This window comes from Mya arenaria, chromosome 5, assembly GCF_026914265.1.
Source record: "Mya arenaria isolate MELC-2E11 chromosome 5, ASM2691426v1".
Taxonomy (NCBI): Eukaryota; Metazoa; Mollusca; class Bivalvia; order Myida; family Myidae; genus Mya; species Mya arenaria.
In genome coordinates, this window is record NC_069126.1 from 58,540,273 (window position 1) to 58,565,785 (window position 25,513).

The 25,513-nt window shown below is 35.2% G+C and overlaps 1 protein-coding gene and 1 long non-coding RNA gene across 3 annotated transcripts in view; one reads left to right on the top strand and one right to left on the bottom strand.

Moving 5' to 3' along the window:
• LOC128236297 (hemicentin-1-like) overlaps positions 1–16,362 on the bottom strand; it is a 79,899-nt gene extending 63,537 nt beyond the window's left edge. For both annotated transcript variants that reach the window (XM_052951184.1, XM_052951185.1), the window contains exon 1: positions 16,218–16,362. In XM_052951184.1, coding sequence (XP_052807144.1) covers positions 16,218–16,284 — 67 coding nt within the window. In that variant the 5' untranslated portion in view covers positions 16,285–16,362. The remainder of the gene's footprint in view (positions 1–16,217) is intronic.
• Positions 16,363–18,325: 1,963 nt separating this feature from the next.
• On the top strand, positions 18,326–20,334 carry LOC128236140 (uncharacterized). Its single transcript, XR_008261267.1, has 3 exons — positions 18,326–18,434; positions 19,092–19,162; positions 19,825–20,334. It is a non-coding gene; the product is annotated as an uncharacterized LOC128236140 (long non-coding RNA).
• The last annotated feature ends 5,179 nt before the right edge of the window (positions 20,335–25,513 follow it).

Here is a 25,513-nt window from a genome sequence, read left to right on the forward strand (position 1 = left end):
GCTCTCAAACTGTTGACCAAAGTCCAACTCCTTTGCAAATGTCTGTCCACCTAATATGACTGACCAGCCTAATTCGGCAAATCTGGTTGATAACAGATCTCTTTCATTCACTACGGTTCACGAAATAGAACCAAGTCGGTGTATTGGGGATGATTTGGCGGTACATATTCCAAATAAATTGGTTAATCAGATTCAAGCGGGCGAATACATAAATTTGGCATTGATGCTTAAATGGGCAGTCGAGTTGACTGATTTATGTAGGGGGGAAACTTTGCATTTGGCTGAGAATGGCGTGCTTGAATCTAAGTCTAATGCATTCAAGGATAAACTGAACTCTATTGAAAAATGGACCGATGCTTACATCGTGTATATGTTTGTTTACATAAAGACACATCCACACAGCGCATGCGAAATGCTTCAATATATGTCCCTCATTAGAGAATGTGCTAGGAGGCAAGGGGGTATGCTTGGCGTACATACGACGAACAATTCCGGTTAAGGCAATCGATGTTCCCTTCAGCATGGTCTGCTATTAATCACAACTTGTGGTTAAGATGTATGTCACCGAGGGAATCCAGCAATGACGTACGTACGTCACAAAACTCCATAGGAAAGTTTTTTGAGTTTAACAAAAGTCATTGTCCGTGGCCAAGCTGTAAATATTTACATGTATGCACAGTGTGTGGTCAAGCCCACCCACGCATATACTGTCCAACCGTTACGAGTACGAATAACGGGAACGTCTTCAAAGCAGAATTCCAAAGCTACTGTCCAGTAGTTTAGCCATTAATACCAGTTTGACATACAACGTTGCGATTGAAGCTTTAATTTGTTTAGGATACTTTACAATATGCCAACGCAAAAGCCGGCACCACCGGAACAAATAGTATTGTTCATATCATATTGTTTTGAGCAAGGTTACGCATCAAGTACAATTCGAACATATGTTAACGGGTTAGCAGCATAAACTATGTAAATGGTACGACCCGAATGGTATATTCTTAATTCAGAAATTGCTTGAGGGATGTTCAAAATTAAAAACGTCAAAAGACAATAGGGCCCCAATATTACTGCACAAGTTAAAATTAATATGTAATAAACTACCGCTTCTTTGTTATGATAAGTACGAGTTATTACTCTACAATGCAGCATTTGTTCTGGCTTATTTTGGAATGTTTCGCATCAGTGAATTGGTTTTTACGACAATCTTACATAGCGATCGCACTTAAATGATTGATGATATATCATTCCAAAACAACGATCAGCTCGTTAAAATTAGAATCCGAATCTCAAAGACATCAAATAAGGGGTCTCCAATTGAATTGATAATACCTTGCGAAACAGACGCTAAATTCTGTCCGATCCGTAGTTTACGACACTACGTAAACTGTCGTCCAACCTATGCTGGCTATTTGTTCATTCATAAAGACGGATCCCCGCTCAAAAGGTCATAATTGCTAGTATACTTTTAAAAGCTATCCGAACTGCTAAGTTGGATGATCTTCATTTCCGTTCTCATAGCTTAAGAATAGGCAGGGCCACGCAGTTAGCTAATGAGGGCGTTAGTCTGGACGTTATTCAACGGCTCGGCCGTTGGAAGTCTAATGCATTTTACCGTTACATCAGACAATAATTCATACTAAATGTAAAGCCCGTTGTGACTGCATCCATATACACTAATTGTTCATTATAGACATATGGATGATAGGCGACTCCATTTTGTACTTGGCTGGGCGCAGAGCAATGGACCGGAACATGGCGAACCTTAAGCTTCCTGGCAATGTAATAGGATGGAACGGTGTGCGTGGAATAAAGTGGACCGCCGTCCATCATATTATTCAACGCGAGACATTATTTAGCGACATACAACCAAAAGCAATACTGCTTCATCTCGGGGGGAATGATCTTGATACTGTGAGCCTCTACAAATTACGTCGTATTATAAAGCACGAAATAAGTCACTTATACTCTGTGTTTACAGATACAACGATTATTTGGTGCGATATTCTACAACGTCAGGCATGGCGTGGTGTGGGAGTAAATGCTAACCAAACAATGGAAAGAAAACGAAAAAGGGTTAATGGGTTCGGCAAAGCGGCCGTCATGTCCAATAATAGGTGAAGGTGTCTTTCAGTAGATATTGACTACACAACTGCCGGGTTTTATAGACCAGACGGGGCTCATTTGTCCGACGTCGGTATAGATATATCGGATCTGACACGAGTTGTCATTTAATACAAGATTTTATTAAACGAGTTTATAAAATTTGTTAGTAAGCGAGCTTACTAACAACTTTCATGGACGAGTTTAATAAAATTCTTGTATTAAATGACAACGAGTGTCAGATCTTTATTATCACATGCTTAAAACGGTGTATTTATTTCCAATTTAGTTCCACTTTCTGAACCGATTAATTGACAGCCAAAGTACTCAGAGTAGAATGTCAACGATGCGCCATATAAAAAGTTCCAAATTAAAATGACAAAAGTAACTAGCAGTTATCAAGTTTTAATTCTGATAAAGCGCTTAACAAGTCACAAATATAAAAATGTGTTGTAAAATATCCAACAGCATGAATAAAGAACGATTTTAACCAAAAACCCCAATAAGTACACAATTTGATGACGTCACACTTAGAGTACACGCATTTACGCGGTCTATGTGACCTACATCGGTCTGTCAAGTTTAACTGTGTTCACGGATTTAAAAGTTATTCGCTGTCGCTTTCTACGATGATTTTGCAGCGTTTTCTTAGTGTAATTGGAGTTTCACAACATGCAGATGATTACGACGAAGCCTTTCTCTGTACTACATGGATGTTGATGTTGAAAAAGTTCCACCAAGAACGTTTCCAGAGAACATGATATTCTAGCCGCCATGGGATGTGTAAGGAGATGTCTGTACTGCGGAATTCGTATTTGTGTTTTCGGTAACCGACAGCTGATTAAACTGGCAAGCAAATGGCATTGATTGCATATTGCTTGTGTTGGTCAAGATGGAAATGTTTGAAATGTTCATGTGGTGTTTGTCACTAATGTGGCTGTATTTCACTATTTGTTGACTGACTGGATATTTCTGTGACTAATGATCTTCATTATCTGGTTGGCGGAACATTGTTATCAGAAAGTTTTTGTACAAGATGCTTTCTGGCACTATGATTCGTTAGTCATTTGTCTCAAGGAAGTCTTTCAGCTTCATTATTGAGGTAAGTATTTGTTGGCATTTAAACCATTTTGTTTACAAACAATGCGGAGGGATATCTAGGTTGCGTGTGATAAGTCTAGCCAATAGAAATGTCTGATAGGTTATCTTACACATATGTAAGATAAAAATATTCGTAATGGGAATATTACTCGGAAAACAAGGGTAAGCATGTGATAAAATTATGTTCCTTTTTCATTATACGCGAATTCTTAGGTACCAATTTAAGTCGATAATTTTAATGCGTGGCTAGAATTTGGGGATAAATTCGTAGAATTTATTGTGGCGGAAAAATATTGATTTTGTTGTTTTCTATAGGAGGTTATATAGTGGTATTCAGGGAAATATAATTTCCTACGTTTGAGTGAAACGAATCAGAAGGAAATTATTTCTTCTTGTTTCAAATGAAATAACCGCCAGGTGGCGAATTATAAGCACGATTATTTCGTGCACATATGAATTTAAAGGTTTTTTTGCTTTGGCGAGCCGATACGTTCACATCGATTCAATTAATTGTTAAATTGTACGGTATAAAAATTTCATTGCGAAAGTTTTCTGTTACTTTGCAATGTCATCATATGGATGATCAATTGTTTTCATTTTTCTCCAAATAACATAGCAATCTAATATACATTTGCATAACTTTATATAGTACTTATACATAAAAAATGAAAATGATATCTTTTCTATACATCTTTGTTAAGGAGCTTATGGTTGATGAGGCCCGACATCTAGTGGTACGAGACAAATTCTGTAAACCTGGATGACAAACGGGCAGAGGTTTCTGAGTTTTCCCCGGAAGGAGAGTTTTATCTCAGTTTTTCCAGTCGACCACGTATGTAAGCCCCAGTTTTTGTCAAGCATGTTGCTAAAACTATGGTTTTCATCAGTCAAACAGGTGTTAATAATAATAGTAATGTCAATAATAGTGATTATAATGGTTTTTATGATAATGATAGTAATGACAATAATTAATAATGATATAGTTTGTATAACTATGTGTAAATGGCCGAAGGCAGGATGCAGATTTGCCAATAAAAAATTAAAACACTTGAAACTGTTGTTTGCGGGGGATACAAAATGTTCAATGAATGATGTTGACGAAATAATTTTTTAAACAAGCAATAAATGGAATGACATTGCTGTTCTGCTATTGGTAGACTTTTTTTAAATATGAAGAACATGTATGCCAGTTATGTTGACATACAACTGAATATATCAAAAACATGTACAAGAAAAATTGAATAGATATTCAAATTGTAATACACCGATTAAGAATAATGAAGGAAAACATATCCAAACTGATAAACAAGCGGACTTGGCAATACATGTTATTAAAGCTTTTATGTCACCTTCAACGCTATATTTATAAAGAAATATAACAATACTGATCGGCAAATAATACATAGACATAATCGTCTCTATTTGGGAGAGACTGTACCAGTTACCGATAGCAACTTTGAGGCTGGCTGTTATGCAAGATGTTTCAATTAAAAATGTGAAAATTAAGAATGTGTAATTAGTCAATTACAAAGTAAACTTCATTCTCCAAACAATCAATTGATTGATAACTGGCGACTAGTCAAATAGAAAATTTTACGAGAAAGAATTAAGAACATAGATACAAATGCACAAAAGCACAATGTAAAAGACATGAATATAAAGTAAATGTACGTCTGTGATGCAGAGATTTGGTCAATCCATACCAACAGTCAACCACAACAGTGCCTTTTCAATGCCTATACATGCACAGATTACACCAATGTGTATATCATTGTTATGTTTTAATATTGGGAGGTGGCAGGCAGTGTATACATTTATGTTTTAATTTGTATAGACTGCATTTAATTGTTTATTTGTCGCTTAAATAACTACAAGTAAGTAAAAGCTCGTAAATACAAAATGAAAATGATGGAATAAACATGTATGTGAAATCATATGAAATGCAGTTTATAAAAGGGATCGTGGGGTGTCAAATTTGTAAAAGAGTCTGTTACAATTAAATGCATATATGTTACATGAAGAAAAACATGCACCTTGACTGAAAACAAAATAAATATCGTGAATAGTTAGATGTTCGTCTATGGCTTATAAGGACAAAGTGGTCAACAGTTGTGATTGAGGCAGTGATTTGGTTGATCCATACTCACTATGAACAATAAATCGCACCTTTTATCCCTCAGCACCCTGTTTGTTTTCTGTAACACCCTGTGCTTTTTCAAACCCGGATAAAACCCTACCTAGTTATTGTATGTGGCATATGCAATAAGCACGAGGGAAACATGTCCACATCAGAGATTTTTGCAGGAATTGCGTTACAAGTACTTTGATGTACTAGTGTTAGTCTAAGTCTGACAAATATAAGTTTGATGCCTTGCGTTCGTTTGCTTAACTTCATTAAAAGTTTGGGCAATGGGGTAGCAGGAGTTCAGTTGCAACTGTGACCATGGATGCTAGTTATTGTATGTTTCATGGGTAATTAGCCCATGGTAAACATATTCACATCAGGTTTTTTGCAGGAATTGTGTAACAAGTATTTTAAAGAATTGTTGTCAGCCAGGGTCAGACAATATTTGTATCTAACGGCGCCAAAATGTTTTAGATAAAAGGCTATCGTAATTATATATTATTTGTTTTTTAAGAGGGGATAATAATTTTAGCAACTTATGCGAGGTTACCTCTATCGGTAATGTGAATTAAGCTTTAAGAGTTATCCTACTGGCAAAAGTATTACGTCATTTAAGTGACGTCATAGACTAGTGTTTATCACGTGACCCCGTACTTCCTTTTCAATACCGATTGAAGCCGAACAAGAAGAAAAATATTGTTCTCTTCGAAATCCAAAGTAATCGTCAGATATACGATACAATGAGGGGCAAAGGTGTAAAAAGAAGGAAACCATATGACTCTTTGGCAAATCTGGTGAACGAGAAACGGCAGGCAGCTTAGAAAGAAAACTGATGGGGACGTTGAACCTAGCGTGGGACCTAAAGTCGAACCTGAGCACGTGGTGTTGTCGTCGGGCCCTGCAGAGACTCCAGCAGGTATAGTGCGTTCTTGTTCAAATTCTGTTGATTTTCGCACTTTGGTAACCAATGACAAAAATTCTGGGTGTGGCGGTGTGAATTATCTGGGCTCTCCCATGGGCTCTCAAACTGTTGACCAAAGTCCAACTCCTTTGCAAATGTCTGTCCACCTAATATGACTGACCAGCCTAATTCGGCAAATCTGGTTGATAACAGATCTCTTTCATTCACTACGGTTCACGAAATAGAACCAAGTCGGTGTATTGGGGATGATTTGGCGGTACATATTCCAAATAAATTGGTTAATCAGATTCAAGCGGGCGAATACATAAATTTGGCATTGATGCTTAAATGGGCAGTCGAGTTGACTGATTTATGTAGGGGGGAAACTTTGCATTTGGCTGAGAATGGCGTGCTTGAATCTAAGTCTAATGCATTCAAGGATAAACTGAACTCTATTGAAAAATGGACCGATGCTTACATCGTGTATATGTTTGTTTACATAAAGACACATCCACACAGCGCATGCGAAATGCTTCAATATATGTCCCTCATTAGAGAATGTGCTAGGAGGCAAGGGGGTATGCTTGGCGTACATACGACGAACAATTCCGGTTAAGGCAATCGATGTTCCCTTCAGCATGGTCTGCTATTAATCACAACTTGTGGTTAAGATGTATGTCACCGAGGGAATCCAGCAATGACGTACGTACGTCACAAAACTCCATAGGAAAGTTTTTTGAGTTTAACAAAAGTCATTGTCCGTGGCCAAGCTGTAAATATTTACATGTATGCACAGTGTGTGGTCAAGCCCACCCACGCATATACTGTCCAACCGTTACGAGTACGAATAACGGGAACGTCTTCAAAGCAGAATTCCAAAGCTACTGTCCAGTAGTTTAGCCATTAATACCAGTTTGACATACAACGTTGCGATTGAAGCTTTAATTTGTTTAGGATACTTTACAATATGCCAACGCAAAAGCCGGCACCACCGGAACAAATAGTATTGTTCATATCATATTGTTTTGAGCAAGGTTACGCATCAAGTACAATTCGAACATATGTTAACGGGTTAGCAGCATAAACTATGTAAATGGTACGACCCGAATGGTATATTCTTAATTCAGAAATTGCTTGAGGGATGTTCAAAATTAAAAACGTCAAAAGACAATAGGGCCCCAATATTACTGCACAAGTTAAAATTAATATGTAATAAACTACCGCTTCTTTGTTATGATAAGTACGAGTTATTACTCTACAATGCAGCATTTGTTCTGGCTTATTTTGGAATGTTTCGCATCAGTGAATTGGTTTTTACGACAATCTTACATAGCGATCGCACTTAAATGATTGATGATATATCATTCCAAAACAACGATCAGCTCGTTAAAATTAGAATCCGAATCTCAAAGACATCAAATAAGGGGTCTCCAATTGAATTGATAATACCTTGCGAAACAGACGCTAAATTCTGTCCGATCCGTAGTTTACGACACTACGTAAACTGTCGTCCAACCTATGCTGGCTATTTGTTCATTCATAAAGACGGATCCCCGCTCAAAAGGTCATAATTGCTAGTATACTTTTAAAAGCTATCCGAACTGCTAAGTTGGATGATCTTCATTTCCGTTCTCATAGCTTAAGAATAGGCAGGGCCACGCAGTTAGCTAATGAGGGCGTTAGTCTGGACGTTATTCAACGGCTCGGCCGTTGGAAGTCTAATGCATTTTACCGTTACATCAGACAATAATTCATACTAAATGTAAAGCCCGTTGTGACTGCATCCATATACACTAATTGTTCATTATAGACATATGGATGATAGGCGACTCCATTTTGTACTTGGCTGGGCGCAGAGCAATGGACCGGAACATGGCGAACCTTAAGCTTCCTGGCAATGTAATAGGATGGAACGGTGTGCGTGGAATAAAGTGGACCGCCGTCCATCATATTATTCAACGCGAGACATTATTTAGCGACATACAACCAAAAGCAATACTGCTTCATCTCGGGGGGAATGATCTTGATACTGTGAGCCTCTACAAATTACGTCGTATTATAAAGCACGAAATAAGTCACTTATACTCTGTGTTTACAGATACAACGATTATTTGGTGCGATATTCTACAACGTCAGGCATGGCGTGGTGTGGGAGTAAATGCTAACCAAACAATGGAAAGAAAACGAAAAAGGGTTAATGGGTTCGGCAAAGCGGCCGTCATGTCCAATAATAGGTGAAGGTGTCTTTCAGTAGATATTGACTACACAACTGCCGGGTTTTATAGACCAGACGGGGCTCATTTGTCCGACGTCGGTATAGATATATCGGATCTGACACGAGTTGTCATTTAATACAAGATTTTATTAAACGAGTTTATAAAATTTGTTAGTAAGCGAGCTTACTAACAACTTTCATGGACGAGTTTAATAAAATTCTTGTATTAAATGACAACGAGTGTCAGATCTTTATTATCACATGCTTAAAACGGTGTATTTATTTCCAATTTAGTTCCACTTTCTGAACCGATTAATTGACAGCCAAAGTACTCAGAGTAGAATGTCAACGATGCGCCATATAAAAAGTTCCAAATTAAAATGACAAAAGTAACTAGCAGTTATCAAGTTTTAATTCTGATAAAGCGCTTAACAAGTCACAAATATAAAAATGTGTTGTAAAATATCCAACAGCATGAATAAAGAACGATTTTAACCAAAAACCCCAATAAGTACACAATTTGATGACGTCACACTTAGAGTACACGCATTTACGCGGTCTATGTGACCTACATCGGTCTGTCAAGTTTAACTGTGTTCACGGATTTAAAAGTTATTCGCTGTCGCTTTCTACGATGATTTTGCAGCGTTTTCTTAGTGTAATTGGAGTTTCACAACATGCAGATGATTACGACGAAGCCTTTCTCTGTACTACATGGATGTTGATGTTGAAAAAGTTCCACCAAGAACGTTTCCAGAGAACATGATATTCTAGCCGCCATGGGATGTGTAAGGAGATGTCTGTACTGCGGAATTCGTATTTGTGTTTTCGGTAACCGACAGCTGATTAAACTGGCAAGCAAATGGCATTGATTGCATATTGCTTGTGTTGGTCAAGATGGAAATGTTTGAAATGTTCTTGTGGTGTTTGTCACTAATGTGGCTGTATTTCACTATTTGTTGACTGACTGGATATTTCTGTGACTAATGATCTTCATTATCTGGTTGGCGGAACATTGTTATCAGAAAGTTTTTGTACAAGATGCTTTCTGGCACTATGATTCGTTAGTCATTTGTCTCAAGGAAGTCTTTCAGCTTCATTATTGAGGTAAGTATTTGTTGGCATTTAAACCATTTTGTTTACAAACAATGCGGAGGGATATCTAGGTTGCGTGTGATAAGTCTAGCCAATAGAAATGTCTGATAGGTTATCTTACACATATGTAAGATAAAAATATTCGTAATGGGAATATTACTCGGAAAACAAGGGTAAGCATGTGATAAAATTATGTTCCTTTTTCATTATACGCGAATTCTTAGGTACCAATTTAAGTCGATAATTTTAATGCGTGGCTAGAATTTGGGGATAAATTCGTAGAATTTATTGTGGCGGAAATTCTAGCAGCCGGACGGATTGGTCCCAAATTAGGAACATTTTCTCTCTACAAAAGTCCTTACTTTAGGAAAACTAGAGAGGCAAAAATGAATTATATAGGCTATGGAATAAATCGCTGCTTCCTAAATTCAAAATCTAATGTAACAATTTAGGGGCCAGGGTCTCGCTCGTAAAGTCTATGTACTAGGAGAGTCCCGTGTATCCCTTCAATGTTTGGCTATTATTTGGCTGTAATTGGTTGTGGTACTTATGTGGTTGTGCTAATATTAAAAAGGTGGTGCTATTAATGCAGTTGTGGTATTTGTGTGGTTGGTGGTACTTGTGTGGTTTGTGGTACTTGTGTGGTTCGTGGTAATATGTTGTTGTGGTAATTACGTGGTTGTGGTAAATACGTGGTTGTAATACGAACATAAAATGTTATAGCAGCGAACAGTTAACTATACAATATATGGGATCAATCAGGGGCTGGTGGAATTTCCGTAGGGTTCAGATACAGCCTCAATGGGAACTTATCGAACCCTTAAAAGCGGCCATTGATCTCCATGATATAAGTCTTTAGAATAGTGCTGAATAAATGCTCGTTATAATTATAACTAACAACTGTCTTGAATAAACTTTTGATTGCAAGTTGGTGTATTTATTTTGTTCGAAGTCTAGGTTTTCTGAAGCGAGTCAATTAAATAATCAAGCTGTGAAAGAAAATTTCCGGATTTCCGGAGATACTTTTGTGACCTTGGTTTAGAATAAAAGTGATAATTATCCAAACTTATGATATCAAAATTGTCAATTTTAGTCTCCTGGACACAGAAAATATGAAAATTCTTAATTAGATCAACAAATTCTGGATAGTTAAGCCTTGTCTTTAGGCCACACATGTTGAGTGAACCAATATTTAAATCTAAAGCATCATAACAGAGGTCATTCGACAAATTATTATTTCTATTTTCAGGATGCTATATACTACGAGAATCACTTTTCATCGTTTCGTTATGGGAATTAATCAAAGATTGGAATTCTTCAGAAGAGATATGGGCACAATGGAGTTTCGAAGATGAGCACGGGCGTGTTACACAAACGTCACAGAATGCCACACTCCCCGCGCAACCCTAGAGCTTGGAGCTCTCCGTATGAGGAATACTGGTAGGTTGAGCCAACTCGATATCGGGGGAGCCATTGGGGTTCGAACCGGAAGTAATACTTGGTGCTTTACTTTTGAGGCCCGTCTACGTGGGGTTGGATACATGCGACGTGGACACTTTGCTCCCCTGTGTGTTCATGGCTGGATGGACATTAAGGAGATAGCCGGGGGCTGTATGGACAGGACCCGTGCCGTCGCGAGGCATCGCATGTCCAGTAGTACCTCCCTGCGGGTCAAGGTCGATATCGCATCCTGATTCGTCGCCTGAACTGCTGTCCACATATATAATCTGAGAAAGCCTAAAATAAACCTGGCTTTGGCTAGAATTTTCTGTGACATATACTGCCGAAAGCGTTCACAGTACGGTGTATTTTTTGTAAATTCTACCGGAACTAAAATGACTTCCAAAGCCACTCGTGTGGTCATTGCAAGAGTGATAGCTGTAGTATATATTTTATTGCAAATGCCTATAGTTATTTTTCAAGTCACCTTGTCTAGTCATTTATATTTCATGAAATTTGACATTTTTTAAAATATACTTTTTTAACAAGGTTTTCCGAAGAAAATTTGGAAATTCTTATTTATAAAATTTTGGTATGTCGTTCGGGCAAGTGGCTGTGACCATTGGCGCTCTTGTGTCCAGGCTTAAACTTAGAAAGTATTGCGTAGGGTATTTTGAAATTACTTTGCAAATATGTTTGAAAACTAGATAACTGTGGTTTTGAATTCTTTCTTTTATTTAATAATTTATAGCAGTACATTTGCTTGATGTAAAAATAGCATTTGTTTGATCTCAAAACTGGTATAAAATTATTTTGAAGTGTTATCATTCTTTCACTGGATGTTATCTTTGTTCTGTTAACAATATCATTGTTTAGTTAATAAGTGAATACCATGTACGTCTTTAGTTATAACCGACGGTACTCAAAGACACAAAGCTAAATATGTAATCTGTCTCTTTTGCACATAGGAATTTTGCGGATGTCGGAACAGAGCAATTGTTACATACGATTCAGTTTTCAAAAGCCTTAAGCAAAAAGTTAAAGTTCACGAGCATGGATTTATTTTATAACAATGGAGGAAATAGAAGGAGGCTGGAAAAAACAACTATGGATGACTGGATGGACGGACGTACGGACGGATGGGAAGGCAGGCAGACAGACAGACAGACAGTTTTCCGAATTGCAACCGACCATTTTTTCAGCAGAAAATGGAAAAATAAGTGCACTTAAATGCAGAAAATAGAAGGTGAAGTTTTAAATTTCTTTAGGGGAAATCGCCCGTTTTTACGCAATACTTTGCTTGATAAACGGGAAAAATGTTTTTTTTATTGGCAACGAAACGTCTCTAGATACACTAAATGCAACACTTGCGGGAATTTAAGAGTGTACGCGAGAGGCCAAATTTGCATGGGAGGTCCGTCTTCGTAAACAACCGTGTAACCGCTCAACCGGAAGTATCTTCGGTAAGTGAAGTTGAAGGCAGATCAATTTATTACATGGATCAAGATGCTCTGCCTTTTTAAATGGAATTAAAAATCCCTGAATGACCATATAATTTTAACAGTAAGCAGTAATTTCCAAATTCGCGATAATTTGTAATGGCAAAACGAGATACTTAACTGTTTTGATATAGATGTTTTAGGACAATGTGAGACAATTGTAAATGTTGTAATTAGTGACTAGAATTTATTTGTTATGCACTATGCTATTGTTCGTCGAGATAAAAGGATGGCGGAAAACCCGTTTACATAAAACTATCCATACCTTTTAAGTACAAATAAGACTTAAACATACAAACTTATTAAATGAATTAGAATTAAAATGATATTTTCTTAAACACGCTCATTTGTATCAACTATGTGTATCGGCCTCTATACTCATTTAAGGACTGGATTTCGACCTTTTCTAAAGTAAATCGTTCATTTTAATATCGTTGGAGACGTCAATATTAATTTCGACTCATCTTAGAATTCTTTTCAGAATGTCCAGTGGTAGTATTTTGTGTTGTCAATTGGTGTTCATATCGGCATATTCATATACAATGTCATTAATATACACATAAATATAACTTACTGACAAATTGAGATCTGATCTGTAGAAGTTTTTCAGACGGAGTTAATAAATTCAGATAAAAACTATAATAAAACGATACATTAACCTAACAGAGTCTTACATTTGTAAATGAGTTCTATACAAAATACCCTTTCAAATCACGTCGCAGCTATGAAAACCAATTGTGTAAACTATCCAATTGTTATCCGAGCAAGTTAAAACTGCAATTAGGCTTCATTATAAACTAAAGAAAAACAAGAGTATCGCTGGAAGCAATGGTTGCTCCACGAACGTGCATTTAAATAAAAGGCAGAAACTGGAATACAATGTGCTGGTAAATGGTTGAAGAATTGGTGAACATAGTTGAAAAATTTCATTACATGCAAAAATATGTAGAAGAAGAACGTCAGATTTATGGGAGCTTATTAAATAAATCCCTTTCGTATTGATATGGCTGAAGTCTTTTACTTGAACATTGATATATATATATATATATATATATATATATATATATATATATATATATATATATATATATATATATATATATATATATATTGGTTTTTATATATATATATATATATATATATATATATATATATATATATATATATATATATATATATATATATATATATATATATATGCTCTACTTGGTGCATAAAGTCTACCATGCCAATATTGGATTAATTTATCTTTCAGCCGCTGTTTTACAAATACAAAAAAATCTCAAGACTACTTACTTATTGATTAAACCATACATCAAATAATCTTACCTACAGCGAAGATCTGATAAGTGAGCAATAATTTGGTTTGTTTGGATTTCATTCCATAACATTTATAAGCAAAGTATAAACCTTTTTAGTGTGCTTGTCATTATCTGTATAGAGCAGATTTACCCAGTGCTTAAGTATATTCATATACGTGTTTTAAAACGTTATTTCCATGATTCTCCGTCAAAAGAATCATTTTGCGTTTTCTTTTTGACATCGAGTAGACGCTTTCAGAATTGTAGATGCACTTTTTCAACTGGATTACCTTGAACAAAGCCCCAAACACCTAATGAATACAAAATTTGAGCAATGAGTTTGTCGAATAGATCAAGTCTATGCTTGACTGATAAGCAAGTGGACTTATAAATTTGAAAAATGGCTTTTAATGCTTTGCTTGCGATTGTCGTTTGGGCATCCAAAAAAAATCCCCCTTTACTAAACACCTCACAAAAATATTAAAGCATTTTGCTTGATTCTTGACACATATCAAATAAGCATGTTTAGGATGTCTAATATGTAAAGGTAAATCGATTCCATATCTACATATTCTGAAAATAAAAGGAAACTTCACTATTTTGGTGTTTTATTACATTTAAACATCTTGATCATTAACCTTTCATTTATTTTATAATTCCTCCGCTTGTAAACACGGTTTTAGAGCAAGTATTTTGTTCAAACTGGTATAATCATTTTTATTTCTGAATTAAATTGGCATTTTAATTTGACACCCGTTAGCTGCACAAAAATGTCACATACAATGACAGGCATGAAATAATGTAAGATAAGCCAAATTACCAGTTCTTTTAAAAACGAAAGTGATGCTATGTCCAACTAGAAAGAAGACGAAATTTTAATAAGACATAAGATTTAAAACGGCTTTTCCATCGATCACCAAGCACATTTTATAGCATCCGAAACAAAGGTGTTCAAACAAAAACAATAAACTGTCTTAGGTGCGAAGTGAAAAGAACATCCCTAACTAGAAACTCCAACTTCGAAATGTAAACAAACTTCGAACTCACAGTTCTATCAAAACAAAATCGTGTTTAAAAATACATTTTTATAATCTTGGTTCGCTTTATAACTCATCTGCACAGTTGAACACATCTTCTCAACATTCTACCTCTTAAATAAGTTGTATTTTTACCAACGAAATCCGCTCTTTGAGTAAGCATAACACTTTTTTTCCTCAAGAATTGAACAACTAGAACAAGAAAATCAGCGTATAAACAATCGAGTAGACGCTTTCAGAATTGTAGATGCACTTTTTCAACTGGATTACCTTGAACAAAGCCCCAAACACCTAATGAATACAAAATTTGAGCAATGAGTTTGTCGAATAGATCAAGTCTATGCTTGACTGATAAGCAAGTGGACTTATAAATTTGAAAAATGGCTTTTAATGCTTTGCTTGCGATTGTCGTTTGGGCATCCAAAAAAATCCCCCTTTACTAAACACCTCACAAAAATATTAAAGCATTTTGCTTGATTCTTGACACATATCAAATAAGCATGTTTAGGATGTCTAATATGTAAAGGTAAATCGATTCCATATCTACATATTCTGAAAATAAAAGGAAACTTCACTATTTTGGTGTTTTATTACATTTAAACATCTTGATCATTAACCTTTCATTTATTTTATAATTCCTCCGCTTGTAAACACGGTTTTAGAGCAAGTATTTTGTTCAAACTGGTATAATCATTTTTATTTCTGAATTAAATTGGCATTTTAATTTGACACCCGTTAGCTGCACAAAAATGTCACATACAATGACAGGCATGAAATAATGTAAGATAAGCCAAATTACCAGTTCTTTTAAAAACGAAAGTGATGCTATGTCCAACTAGAAAGAAGACGAAATTTTAATAAGACATAAGATTTAAAACGGCTTTTCCATCGATCACCAAGCACATTTTATAGCATCCGAAACAAAGGTGTTCAAACAAAAACAATAAACTGTCTTAGGTGCGAAGTGAAAAGAACATCCCTAACTAGAAACTCCAACTTCGAAATGTAAACAAACTTCGAACTCACAGTTCTATCAAAACAAAATCGTGTTTAAAAATACATTTTTATAATCTTGGTTCGCTTTATAACTCATCTGCACAGTTGAACACATCTTCTCAACATTCTACCTCTTAAATAAGTTGTATTTTTACCAACCGATTTAGTCTGATTTATATGCTGAATTGAGAATAATATTCTTTGTGGGAAAAAAGCAAAGGAAGATCACTTAATTTTAGAAGCTAATTATAAAGTGTCAAACATGAGTAACGTTATGGGTATTGGAAGATAGTATCACATAGTACTTAGTTAAAAAAGAATCAGTACTTTCTGAACAGTTTAACTTACTTGAGCTAAGCTTAACGTAATATTTAAAACGTTCATTTAAATATCTTAATCGGTACCTTGAGGGCAAAGAACAATAATTCCCAGACATATGAACAGCTCCATATTACAACCACATGCCTGCATCTTCGCACAAACTAAATAAGCAACCTCACATAAAGTTCTACTTCTTTAAGGAAGTAAATACTGAATACAAATTTAAACGATGACTGCTATACTTTTAAACACGACAACTTGATTTGTATTTATCTTTCAGGCCACGCTTAAATAATGATATATCGCTAGACACATTATCAAGTTAAGTTCACTTGGTAGTGAGTTTGTTGAGGAAAGATTTTTGATACTCGCTTTATGAAAACAGTATTAAAAAAAAGATTTTTTCCATGGGGGAGGGGGGGGGGTTAAATACAAAAATATGAATAAAAACAATTGTTTGTTATTTTCAAAAAAAATGTGTTTTAGGTGGATCAACACCAAAGTAAATGAAATAACCATTTTAACTTTTAGACTAAAAGATATGGAGCAAAATGATTATTGAAAATTATTCTTTTATATATAATACAATACAAAAGAAATTGCTGCCTAAAAAGTCTCAAAATGTGGAATTCTGACAAAAAGGTACTTTTACCAAAATTGTTCTGTACTTTTGATATTTAAAACATGTTAAATAAAATTGCTTACCCTTTTCAAAAATGTTAGCAATTGCTAATTCCGGTTATGTGCAAGTCACTGTATATTTGATGAAAATAAACCCTGAAAGCATGGTTCTGAAAAGGTATCGGAATACGTTAAAATACGTACTAAGCAAAAAGACGTGAAGCTATTATAGATACAATCGAAGTCCTGTGTGCATAGATGTATATTTTCACACCCAATAACGTACGGTATAGTCCTTGCATCGTACCAATTTATTATTGTAATATGGTATAAAATGTGTCATATAATTATTTTAATTTTAATAAAAGGAGTGCCGGATGTGGGGCTCAAACGATTTGCCGAAGGATTGTTACCCAGAAGTGCCACAAACTGAACTTTCTTGTCGCCTTGTTAAAGGGACTCGCTCATGCTTTGCACCAAACTTGTTTCCTGGTAATGCATCTGAAAGAAAACACTTCTATTATAACAATTTTACTCTTTGTTACCGAAATTGCCGAAAAATACACTTTAAGTATTAAATAATATTCCAGTTTACGTTGGGAGCGAATCCACGCCTGTACAGTCAAGGAAAAATTTAAAAAAGACAACAAAAAGCAGACGCCCACAAGGACCCATACACAGACTTAAGGTTAACCTAACATTTAAGAATTGTGTTGAAAAGAATTACTAACGTTTATCAAAATCGTGGACTTCATTGACAATATGTAAGGAAATATCAACATGTGTTGAAGTGTTCCAGTCATGAGTGTCTTACTTTTATAATTGCCATATTTTATTTCGTCATACAAAAAGGCATTTTACAAAAGCATGAGCGAGTCCCTATAATCTTATTGCAATCTGCATTCCTTAAACTATACCTTGCCATTCTAGTCATCGTCATCAAAAGATGCATAAGTGCATGTTATAGAATTTACAACGACGAACGAATACTGAGTATCGAATTACCTGAAATGCATGGAACCAAAAATGAACTGATATCGGCTAGCACAAATATGTGTTTGCATATTCCCGATGGTTAATATGAGCCTATGGTATTATATTTTTTAAACAGATCTTAAGCGGGTGGCATATGTATCATGATAATGATTTATATAATTTCAAAGATTTATTGTTTTCAATTTAGGTATTGTTTCTATACGCATTCACCTTAAACGCATGGAACGTATACAAACATTGAAATTAAATGATAAAGTTTTGATAAGTAGCGTAATGCGCTAGGACTGATGAACAATTACTGCGAGCATGATCACAACACATTTATTGTCAATAGTAACCGAAATTCGAGGCACTTTGGTTTTACCAGGATCAAGATACGGCATACCATCACGTTTGAAGGTACACTGAACACGAAATCCGCTCTTTGAGTAAGCATAACACTTTTTTTTCCTCAAGAATTGAACAACTAGAACAAGAAAATCAGCGTATAAACAATCGCCACCTTGATATACATGCTACAATCCAATCGGAACTCCTCGGCTAGTATCAAGATATGGCCTCGGATATAATACGGGTCGTAAGAAAATAGTCCATCATAGCCGACCAAGAAGATGTTCAAACAACCAAGAGATATGTTAGTCCAAAGACAGAATGAGGAGCGAACTTTTACCACTTATTTGTGTGTAAGTGTTATTTTTATACTTATTGTATTTTAATAAAATATAAAAATAGTTTTAAAAGAGCCCTAATGAGAAACTAATTGGAAATGTCATTAATTCTTAGTGGGTGGGGTAAAGTCTTCTTTCATTTGACAGATTCCAATATAGTAAATAACAATTTTGAAGCTCCAGTGATCAGTGGCAAAAAATAAGAAAACAAATACTTTATTTGATTTTTTTAATAACAAATCAGTCTGAATCTGACTTTACTTACATGTAGATCGATAATAGGTTAGACTTTCTTTCTCAGTGTATTTATCTCATACATTTCATATCATTAACTTTATTTTTAATTATTATAATTAAAATTTACATTCTTTTAACCAAGGATGTATGGTTTATATGCCGTGAGTGTTGGTATCGAACAACTTAATGTAATGGCACAATTGAATGCCTCGGCCTGCTCACTAATATAGTTCTCTAAATAAATTAGATCTTGAAATTCATTCTATTGGTTTAACAAAATGAGTTTGAACGCATAAACCAGCACACATTTCTTTCAAGACTAAATTCTATGATATCCACCAGTGGTGGTGATGCAGAAACATTGAAAAATGCTGACATTTTTACTGTGCCAATGAAATGCAGACATTTCAATTTTAATCTTTTTGTCATTTTCAGAGAAGAGTATGGTACCAGGGGTACAGCTGACTCTGATTCCCGGCTTCTTCTAATGAAAAAAGGCAGATGAGGTAATGGTTGTGCTATTTTCGAAATTCGGACAATAATTTAACAGTCAAGTATCCTATTGGTTTAAGCCCAAAAGTACCTGCATGTTTGTACAATTAACCAACAAGGATTGACAGTATTAAAATATCAACATTGTAGATGAATTTAAACATGATAACAATTTCATTTCATATTTTTTAATATACCAGTAGTCCACAGCTAAAAGCTGCTCTCTCACAGATTGACAGTTCTTCTTGGTCATTCTTCAAAAGCCCAAAGGAGTAATTAAATTAAATTTACACATATAATTAATTATATGGCTTAAAGCAGTAGCAAAAAAGTAGTTTCCAAACAATTGAAATCTGTTCTATTATGTGTGACCTTATATGACTAGTTGGAGGAATTTTTACCAAATTTTCAAACTTGTATATGAAAGACTGTGATCTGATATTATGTCAGCAGTCTAATATCACTGGTTTCCATACATTTGCACAATAATTGCCAATTGGCTCGTAAGATAAAAATAAAAAAGGTGTCAGAACAGTAAAACTGTGAGGATGCAGCTTTAAATTGGTGTTGCACTTAATGTTTTGTGAATACTTTTCTGTTGTTGTACCAGCTTTTAAAATAATTGATCTGAAAATATAATTCCTATTATTGTTGTATTTTCTGTTTTCTATTTCAGGCACTGGAATCCGAATGTAATCAAAAATGCCGTGGTATGAGGATTGACCTGCAATGCATGGAAATCATCTAACACAACTGCAATGCCTACCTTGGAAAAATGAGTGCAAGATGGAAACAAAGCGTTCAGTGGAACATCTTGTTATCTCAAATATTTGATGACTTACATACTGATGTGAAGTTGAAGATAAAAGTCATCTGTTGGTCTGTGATTATTAAATAAATCCGAACATATATTTTAAAAGGGTAATATGGTAAAGGATATATCTACGCTTAAAGTGGTTTTCCTATATTATGGAGGGAAGATAACTACAAAAACAGAAACAGATGGCATCGGCAGACCAAATAAAGGAGAACTATTATGTTCAGTTCAATTTTTAAGACTTCAGAAAATCCGTTAATAGGGCACATCCTTGCAAATGCCATATTGTAAACTGGGCTCTTTAAAAAGTGAAAAGGTGAAAGTGGTCTAGAGGATAAGCCTCAAATTCAAGGTTGTGAGTTCAAGACCTCCAAGATATTTTCTCTTGACCTCAGGAAAAGGATGTCCATACTTGTTTCTTCTTAGGCAACAGACTTAAGAGTGATCTTGTAAGCTTCCAGCTTGCATAGCAATCTGATAAGGCATAAAATAAGATGCTAGCTGACTTGCAAACAGTTTTTCCATGTGTTGATTTATTTTTCAGTCTGTTGGAATGTTTATTAGAAGTGATGCGCATTGCTTACTGCAACCACGATTTATTTTCTTTATGAGATGCATGTTTATTTCGTTGATTGCATGAGTTTATTTTCTCAAATGATGTAATAAAAGTTATTCTGAATGACTGTCCTTTTTTGTTTGAAGAAAATGTGTTGAGGTTTTGGCATAGCATAGTGTCATCACCATCATCATCATTGTTGTGTACAAATAAAACATTCAAAGCAATGTAATTAAAACCAAACTGTCAAGCCAAGAAGTCAAAGAGGCACAAGGATATTGCTAAAGAGACCGGTAATACATTTAGACAAATAAAATGCAAAGAAAGATCTATAATTCTGACACATGGTAATGCTTTAAATAGTCCTCTCATTGTGTGTTTATGGTGAAGGTGGAGACATACAGTATTTTTTATAATGAAGACTTAAATTTGTATGGCAACTTAAAGCCATATATGGGGATTAAACGCCAGAAATATTGTGAAGTCTCCCAAAATACTCAATGCACTTAAAAGGGCTTGGCACAGAAATGAAAGTAAAAATTGGAGCAAAACCTAATTTATCATTAATTTTACATTGGATTGCATACAGATGGCTCTGTTATTACTTGACTTATATTAAAAATAAAATTAAGAGACATGTTCATCCAAACTGTAATTATTCTTGTTTGCATTTTATGGAGTTGGACATAAAAGAGTCATTTGGTGAAGAGTGATCTAAAGGCTAATTATTCAAAATAGATTAAGTATTATTGAAAAAAGTCTGGTATACATTGCTGAAAAGCTTAGTAACCTGGCTAAATATTTGTTTAAGGCTTTTATTTACAAAAAGATAAATCAGTTGAGTATCTTATTCGTTACTCTTTTGGTGTTGTTGTTTTTAATAAAAAATGACAATTTACTCAAAGATATTGAGACTAATAATTATAGATTAAGACAAATATAATGTGTAAGGAAACTTCTAATGAGTGGGTTTATCCACAGCTTAGGAGGTAAAGTGAAGCATGATCTGCCTTGAACAAATACAAGTTCTGTCAACTTAGTGCACCAGTCAATTGTAACCCCCCCCCCCACCCCAGGTCCGGGAGAATACTGGGGTTAACCCGAAGAAATGGGCCGTGTTTTTACCTATCAGGTGGCCCTGCAGTGCTGGGTGAATGCGGTGGTTTTATCTTCGCTTAAAATATAGAGGGGAATGGACTTTACCTAGAGTCCCTGGGGTGTGGGGGCATTTGGCAGGGATTTTGCCATTGGATCGTCCGCGCAGGGTGGGGATTTTAGCCGGGGTTGGCTGTATTGAAAGTCAAAGTCCCCACTATTCCCAAGACCTGGGGGGCCGTGGTTACAATTGTCTGGTGCATATCCACATGAACGTTGTACTGGTACTCTAACAATTGAGCTTACTGCGTGGATAGTCACCGCCCCACCCCAACCCCACAGAACTGTTTACACAAAAAAAATCTGCAGCCCAAACCCAACAATGCTGAAGTAAAGGCATGCATAAATTTCAGCTGGTAAAGCTGACTGGGTGCCAAGCTCACACCCATCCTACCACAACCCACAAAACTCTGCACAAGGCAATCAATGATTTTACAGAATAGTAATGTTGTTTTAATGGCAAGGCATGGTGTGAAAAATAACACGGCAAAGTATGACTTAAAACTTACATTTCATAGGGTATTCCTATAACTGTTGAGAAAATGTTGACATTTAGTCCATGCATGCATTTAATCCGATGTAATGATTCATGCATGCCATGAACCGTATGATCATTTCAATGACTGTCAAGTACATTTTCTGCGTGCTCACGATTTTTCTAGAGGAAATAGAGTGCTTCAACTATAAGGAAACATCTAAATATTCATAAAACGAACATTCTTTGAGGTTACAATAAATATTTTCTCTAAAACAAGCACGTTTAATTTAACACAATCCATTTCCTTGTTGTTACAATGGGCCTTCTTTACGCGGATTGAAAACGGTGTTAATCGCCGGCAGCCGCATCGCACTTTCGTATATCCTTACTACTATTTACGAGGTCTATCTCGAAGCTTGCCGGAGATGGCCGAGTTGTTACGATTGGCTACAATCATGGAAAACAATCTAATATTCTTCGATATTGAAGAGGCCCGTCCTTCGTATCCACCGGACACGCAAAGAGAACAGCAAAGAGAGACCCAAGAAACAACACTCAGAAAATTCCTGAGAGAAAAATTACAAAACAATGAGTACATTTCGGGCGAAAACCCATTTGACATTGATAAAATTACATTCAACAAGGTTAGAAGACAAGGTGATCCTAAAAAAGCTGCCAATTCATACAGAAATATACCTATTGTTGCCATTTTTGAACGCATATACCTATTGTTGCCATTTTTGATCGCATTACTGATAGTAAGGCTGGAATAGTACTTAACAGAACCCAAAGAATACTAAATACACGAACACTTCCCAAAAGAAATTTATGATAGATGTAGGCATCTATACCCAGTGGTACGCAAACTTGCCGAACAAGGGGGAAAAGTCAACTTGGTGAAAGACAGACTATATGTTAACCATTCCCTTTTCGAAATTGATACGGGTCATTACATTGACAAACGCGGCGACCGGCGACAAGTGCATCAGTCGAACCCAACACTCTACGGCGAACAGCGCGAACAATACAAGAACGCCCATCGAACGGGCGTCCCACCATACTAGGAGCAAACGTCCAGACAGCAACTGGGTGGCCCCAGAGTTGATCCGTTACCAAAATCCCGTACACTATTTGAAACCCCAAATAGATACCAAGTACTTGCTGATAACGGAACAGCAGTAGTCGAAAGAACAGCAAAACGAAAGGAGAGGTCCCCGCTCGAGAATGACAACATTAAACGTCAAACTGTAGACAATATCGTTACCATCACCTCGGCAAATGACGAGGAGGCCACATCTTATCCCTGGAATTCTGATGACGGCCCCTCCAACGAACCCCCGTGGAACCTCAAAATCCCACTGACCATTTGACCACACAGAAATAGGCCAGGCACGCAGAGTCACTGACCAAGTGTGAACTGATCGGGAACGATACCCGTGATCGTGAAAACTGTTTCTTTTGTCATATAATCGACCAAGAGATTTATAAACATGTATCCATATTTAAGGTGTTTAACAGTAATTCGAAGCATACTTTAAACACATTCAGTTATAAAAAAACTTGATAATAATTTATGTTATTGCTATTATGTGTTCAATGTTACATAAACCATGTTATGTATTACTGCATTCACAACTTAATTTACAACACCATGTTCTTGTTATACTTATTGAACAGATGGGAAATCACGCGTTATGAATTGTTTTGCACAATATTTGGTAATATATCTCTGAATACGGTTTATCATTTTCTTTACAACCAAATTTCTGACAAAGTAGTAATGCACTTAGATACATTTGATATATTTGTAAATTTAGTAGTGCATGTCATCCCTTACGTATTGTTCGAAATGTATCGGATTAGTTGTACTTTAAGCATTGATATGTCAAATTTAAAGTATTCAATTGTTAGAAATGTGTTGTATTTACTAAACAAAATGCAGTTCTATAAATATGAATGGTTTAATTACATAGATTTAAATGTAACATTGAATATGTATACTTTGGAATTGATAGTGCATATGAATGAACTAGTTGATGTATTAGCAATCTTTAAAACCTTTTTTATCAGTGAATACTCAACCAGTGTATGTGGTATGTTGTATGATGCTATGAATTTATACTATGCTCAAGAATTTATGAATATTTTTAATTGTGTTGCAACTGATTTTTACAATTCAATAACTGTGAATACTAAAGATTTTTATTATTACAAAGAACCATATCAGTCACAAGAAAATATTGTTACGTATGATAATGATGTCACTGGCAATGATAAAAATAGTATTAATATCAATAATGACACTGATGATAGTTTTATTAATAATGATATTTATAATAATCATAATGACAATTATGATTATGTTAATTATAATAATGATAATAATGACAATGATAAAAATGATAACATTATCAACGATATTTATAATAATGACCAGGATAATGAAAAGAACGATATTAATAATGGAAATGATAACAATAACAATGATAATAATGATAATTATGATAATCATAATAATGATAATAATGATAATGCCAGTAATAATAATTATGATAATAAAAATAAGGATAATAATGATAATGATAATAATGATTATGATAATGGAGATGATGATAATAATGATAATGATGATATATTACTTTTAACAATAATAGCAGCAACATTACAAGCAACAATAATGACCAATTTAATTTGAATGTGTTTAGTTTAAACGTCTGTGGCTGAAAAAGTAAACTCAATAGCCCTGAGTCTATTGACCTTATAAATAAGTACTTAATAATAGGGCTACGAGAAACAAAGCTCGACGACCTTGACTGTGAAAACTTTGAACTATTTACAAAAAAACGCAAGAAAATAACTAGGAGGAAATCAGGAGGGATAGCGATAGCAGTTCATAGAACGGTTTCTAAATACGTCTCAACGCTCGAGACAGAAAGTAACCTCGTACTTTGGTTTACTATCTCGAAAATAATTACTAAAACCGATTCGGATCTGCTTTGTGGTGTAACATGAAAACTCCGACTATGCCCGGGATGATCCGTTTCTTAATATACGTATTGAACTGAACGAGCTGAGTAAAAAATATGATTACATATGTATTTTTGGTGACTTTAATTCTCTTACTAAGAACACACAGGATTATATTGCCGCCGATAAATCGTTCTTAGAACTACATAATATACCCCAGGTGTACGATGAATATGAAAACGAAATGTTAAAATTCGATTTAACGTATAAAGTAAACAGGGTTAGGAAAAGTTTCGACTAATTAACAAATAATTATGGTTATCGATTCTCAGAATTTTTACAATATACTAACTGGTAGAACCGAAGGCGATGAAAACGGACAGTTTACTTGT